Source organism: Tenebrio molitor, chromosome 8, assembly GCF_963966145.1.
Source record: "Tenebrio molitor chromosome 8, icTenMoli1.1, whole genome shotgun sequence".
In the NCBI taxonomy this organism is placed as follows: Eukaryota; Metazoa; Arthropoda; class Insecta; order Coleoptera; family Tenebrionidae; genus Tenebrio; species Tenebrio molitor.
The window spans coordinates 9,014,543-9,019,425 of record NC_091053.1 but is presented as its reverse complement, the minus strand read 5'-3'; the positions used below and the strand labels follow the sequence as shown (position 1 = coordinate 9,019,425).

General features: G+C 37.9%; 1 protein-coding gene across 3 annotated transcripts; it reads right to left on the bottom strand.

The window, feature by feature from the left end:
* Positions 1 to 325: 325 nt before the first annotated feature.
* Positions 326 to 4,624, bottom strand: LOC138136855 (transmembrane protein 181). Of its 3 annotated transcripts, none has more exons than XM_069056177.1 (13): positions 2,786 to 3,318; positions 2,560 to 2,721; positions 2,404 to 2,507; positions 2,185 to 2,352; positions 2,035 to 2,137; positions 1,826 to 1,979; positions 1,674 to 1,754; positions 1,526 to 1,625; positions 1,349 to 1,476; positions 1,150 to 1,299; positions 994 to 1,096; positions 722 to 946; positions 326 to 682 (listed from the first exon to the last, which is right to left on the bottom strand). In XM_069056177.1, the coding sequence occupies exons 2-13, from the start codon at positions 2,715 to 2,717 to the stop codon at positions 543 to 545; spliced, it is 1,614 nt and encodes a 537-aa protein (XP_068912278.1). In that variant the 5' UTR covers positions 2,718 to 2,721; positions 2,786 to 3,318; the 3' UTR covers positions 326 to 542. The 3 variants fall into 3 exon arrangements, with proteins under 3 accessions (XP_068912278.1, XP_068912279.1, XP_068912280.1); XM_069056178.1 differs by having other exon boundaries at positions 326 to 673; positions 2,786 to 3,119; XM_069056179.1 differs by lacking the exons at positions 326 to 682; positions 994 to 1,096 and having other exon boundaries at positions 790 to 946; positions 2,786 to 4,624.
* Between the last annotated feature and the right edge of the window lie 259 nt (positions 4,625 to 4,883).

The window sequence follows — 4,883 nt, the reverse complement described above, 5'->3', positions numbered from 1 at the left end:
GACCTCACCTGACCTGACCTGAAAAATGATGTGACAGCGTCCTTATATCGAAAATAACTATTATTTTGCACGTTTGAACCTGATATCTGGGGTCTGGGGCCGCCGCAATACCTGATCACAAAACCCGACCTGACACGTGACGAAAAGTGGGGGGTGCCGAGTCGGTATATTAGAGCTTCATGAAATGTATACCAGCTGTCAATAATGTCAATAAAACAAACCAAAATAGGTACAATTCAGTCTTGAAAATTTTAAGTAAATTTTTTTATTGCCAACTGAAACAGTTATTGTTGCTCACCCTGTAGATTATAACTGAATCGAGGGAGAGTTTTTATTTAATTTTATTGATTTATTAATATTATACACCTAAATTACAGACATCAAACAGTAAAAAATATATAAACAATTTACACCCAAATTCAATAAAGAATAAGTGGTAAACAACAAAGGAATAATATCTAACAACACGAATTATAAAAGATTATGTATCAAACATTTATAATAGTTTCAGGGCAATTCAACTAAAATATCATTTAGTATATTTAATCACTATCGTCATCGTTCCTGCTCCTGTTCAGAGGCCTCCTGCTCTCCTCGTCTGATCCATAAATAACGTCTTCATCCGAATCATTTATCATAGAAAATGCCGGATTGTCTTTCGTAATATCGAATTCTGCAAAATCTAAGAGAATATTTGTTTCTTTTTTGGTTTAGAACTCACCGTGAACAGCTTTGTTAGCAGGCGAATAGACGTATGCCATGGTATAAATGTAAAAATTGAGCAGTCCGTAGAAAGACATGAATTGGGCAGAGCTGTTGTAATGCGTAGACAGCTGCGCCACAAAATTATCTTCAAGAACTCCGACGCCGAAACGCAGCACCGTAATAACACAAGTGATCACGATCACCACTATCATCAACAAGGTAAGAAATTTCAGTCGCAAACCTGCAAAAATACGTTCACTTTTGGCAAATGAAAGATTGGAAAAGTACCAAAAAATGGCATCGACCTAAGTTCGGTGTAGGCCCTCAGTATCAAAAGTATCAAATATACGAGATACACGACCCCAAAAATGAAGAAAAACGCCTTGAGGGTCTAGAACAGGCGAATTTGAGTGTTGTTCTTGGAGAGAAAGAGAAATTACTTACATAAAAATTGGCGGTATCGACGGAATGGTTGTAGGTGGGATCTTGCAGTTCGCTGTACTTCTGCCAAGTGGCTAGAATGATGGCCGGAAACCACAACATGGCCACGATAAACACCTTCGGGAAGTAGAACGTCAACAGTCGCCTCTCGTTCTGCAAATCAAACAATCAATTCAAGCCTCGACCGTTTCAACCTGTTCACTTGTCTCAGTCCATGGTAGATGCACAGCCAAAACAAAAGCAGAGCGCAGAGGAAAGACGCCTGCGCGATAGCATCGATCATTCCCGGGATCCAGGAATTGACCAGGAACATCATGGGAAACACCGGATCTGTCAGTCATTCAGTTACCTCCAAGTCGACACAACCAACCACACTTACTGTTATAACCTAGAAGCAGAGGCAACAACAGCGACATCCACTTCTGTTCGATGGACCAGTCGTGGATCGCGTATTTGCGAAGGCTGTAAGCGAACCAACACTGCAAAGAAACTCTTGAGTGACAGCAACGACACCAAACGAGACCTACCGTGACCAGAAACGTCGCCGACAGAAATATGAATCTGAATCCAATCTCGATTTGGGTGAAAGCCGGATTGTACGTCTTGAACTGGAGAGAATAAGTGGGGGCAACGTATACCTCCCTGTCAGACTCCACGACTATATAACGTGCAGACTTACGTAAAAAGTTAACTGATTGATGTTGTAACGTCTGTGGAAGGCTTCCAGACCGTAGAAATTCACAGTTATGATGTAGTGAGTGTAGTCCAAGTAGCCCAAATGCAAAACGATGAATTCATCGCATTTTTGATTCTCACAAGTCAAATGTCGAGTCCTGAAAATAATGTGATTCGTTTTGGTAACGAAACGTGAAGCTGTCCGGGACCTACCTGTTTCTTGTACTTTTGTTGTCCAAGATTGTCACGGGTTTGTGTTCTTGGTTGACTCCTTCGATTGTGACCGACACTAGGAAACTCTTGTCGAAGGACTCATCTGCAACTGACTCGTGACTCAACAATACTTAGTTGTTGCTAAATTACCATCAGTGTTCTCAGTTGATAACTTAGCGATGACCCAGAGTTGTTGCGAGTAAGTCATCAAAGAAGGTGTCTTCATGAGAAAAGGACCCGTCGCTATTGAATTGCTGTGATTATCCTTGGTCAACAAGGATCTCCCGTCCACTTCAGTGGTGCTCGTTATGGGAGGCCCTACGATCACTATTTGATGTACCTATCTTATCAATCTGTGATTATCTTTACCTGCCACTCCGATAAAGAGTCCTAGACCAAAACAGGCGAAAAATGCAATGAACACCATGACAAATTCCCGTTTGTGCATCGAGTATAGCCTCATATAAACCGATCTTTAAACAAAGAAAATATGAAAAAGTGGAGTGTGCGTGACCTCTCGCTAACCTTTCGCATCTGTCGTGGTGGTATGCCGGTGCTATGTACTTGTCGAATTCGCTGAAGAGATCACTGAATTGTGAGAGAACACTTCTGATCTTCAGCGCCCAACCACCTGACGGCAGGTGGTAAGAATATCCTAAGCCTACTCCATCCAGTTTGGCCATTTTCCTTTGAAATGTAAACAAAAATAGTGCGAGGGGTGCCATAATTGGCGAATTTTTTCATCACTTACCTGCGTGTTTAATCGGAAAACAAATTATTTCGAGTACAAGATTAATCTATAATCCGGTGATAAGGTTCATGCAAAAAATTATTCTACCAACAAGTAATTTGTATAATACTGAAATGGGAGGTTTGGTCGCATGGCGACTTATTGATCTGCGCCGAACGCAGACTCGACGGGGAAATTTGGAAAGGTTGAGGATAAACAAACGATTAGTGTGTTGCGAACAAATAAATCACGAAGTCGGAAGGTTTTCCCGAATGGGAAAACCTTGGGAATTTTTTTATAAGTTGTGACAGGGCGATTAAAAAAGTTTCGTGGATTGAGAAGTTAGGAGTTTTATGGAAAATAACAGTTTTCGACTGATCGGAGAGAACAAACTGGAAATAAAATTGAAGTAATGAATTTTTTAGAAATAGTAGTTCTCGCCTAAATATGTCATTTAATGGAAAGAAAACACGAAATTGTCAAGTTCGAGATACAGATTTATGTAAAAAACCTAATACGCCGCCTCTAACATTATTCTCGACGATAATTTCTTATACTTTGAGTCAAATCAAATCTGAAAAATGTGTTTTATAAATTTTATAATGACGAATCGAATGTAAAAATGTGCATGAGTGTATCTTAAGTACACGCAATTGGAGAAATAGATATTTTTGTATTAAGGGTGTGAAGGACGCGATTTTTGCCCGCGGTGGAATTATAACCACGGGGCCCGAAGGGCCGAGGGATTATAAGACGCCAAAGGGCCAAAATCGCCGTTCACGCCCGATATGCAAACATTATTTTTTATAAAATCATAAATCATTTAAATCCACCTTAAAGCTTTGAAAAAATAAATGACATGATTCGTTCTCAAAAATCAAGAGTTATGTTGTTGGTTGCCAATGTGATGCAACAAATAAAATAGCTATTAAAATTAATTGTTGTTCTTTTAGGGTTTAGGGCGCAAAAGGCATTATTTACGCCGGCAAATTACTGTATAAATGACTTCATTGTGATACGATTTTATTTTATAGATAGCAAAATGGTGGAGGCGCCAGGATAATTTTTCTACATAAATATCGATGTCTGCCTTACTGTTTGAGTTAGATCAAATCTAAAAGCCGTGATTTATAAATTTACATATTCGAAATTCGAACGACTCTATCTCTAGCAATAAACAACAATAGTATATTTCAAACCAAGGTAAGAAAGTGCTTTCTTGCAGACCGCAGGCAAAGATTATAAACCGAGCCGTAGGCGAGGTTTGTAAGTGCCTAAGGTCTGCAAGGACACTTTCTTAACAAGGTTTGAATACTATTTTTTCCCTACCGGCACAAGTTCGTTGAAAAAAGTAAAAAAAAATTGTTATATTCCTGATTAAAACGAAAATTTTGAGAATTGACTAGTAGGCTGGGTTATTTGTTTAATTAACTTGTCATCGCATTTGAAGATTTGACGTTTGTTCGAAAATTTGATATAAACAGGGTAAAGTAATCTACCTACCTAGCTTATCTGTTTATTTTCCAGATTATATGATTGATCTACCAACTTGCTTTATTGAATTGGCTTTCATTTATCAATAACTTATTTCACTTTTGACACTTTTGACATTTGTATTTTGGTACAGTTTTACCATAAACATTTCAAGATTAACTTTCTTATCTTAGCGAGAAAGTTGAATTGAACCGGTAGGGAAAAAAAGCATGTACACTGCTGTGCAGAAAAATCGCGTACACTTCAAAAATCAAGCAATCAAGTTTTCCAGTATTTTGTTCTTTGTAAATGTGGATTTTGACATTATATTTGTAAATAGGTTATAAACTGTCAGTGAGATTGTCACTATTTTATGTATTTGTTAAAGTCCATTAAAAAATCAAAAAACCACCAACGTCGCATTTTCCTCGATAATTACTATCGGCAACGCTGTCTAGTGTAAAATTTGGTGAGACCTCCTTGGGTGAGACTTATAATTTTGAGGTTAAATGTTTATTAAGTGTCTTGTTTTTCTGGGCATGTTTAAGTAAAAATAATAAGAATCAATAAATAAATGAAACGTGCTGCTAATAAAACAATATGAACGAAATTCAAAGCAATTGAATTTTATTTTCAATCAAATAAA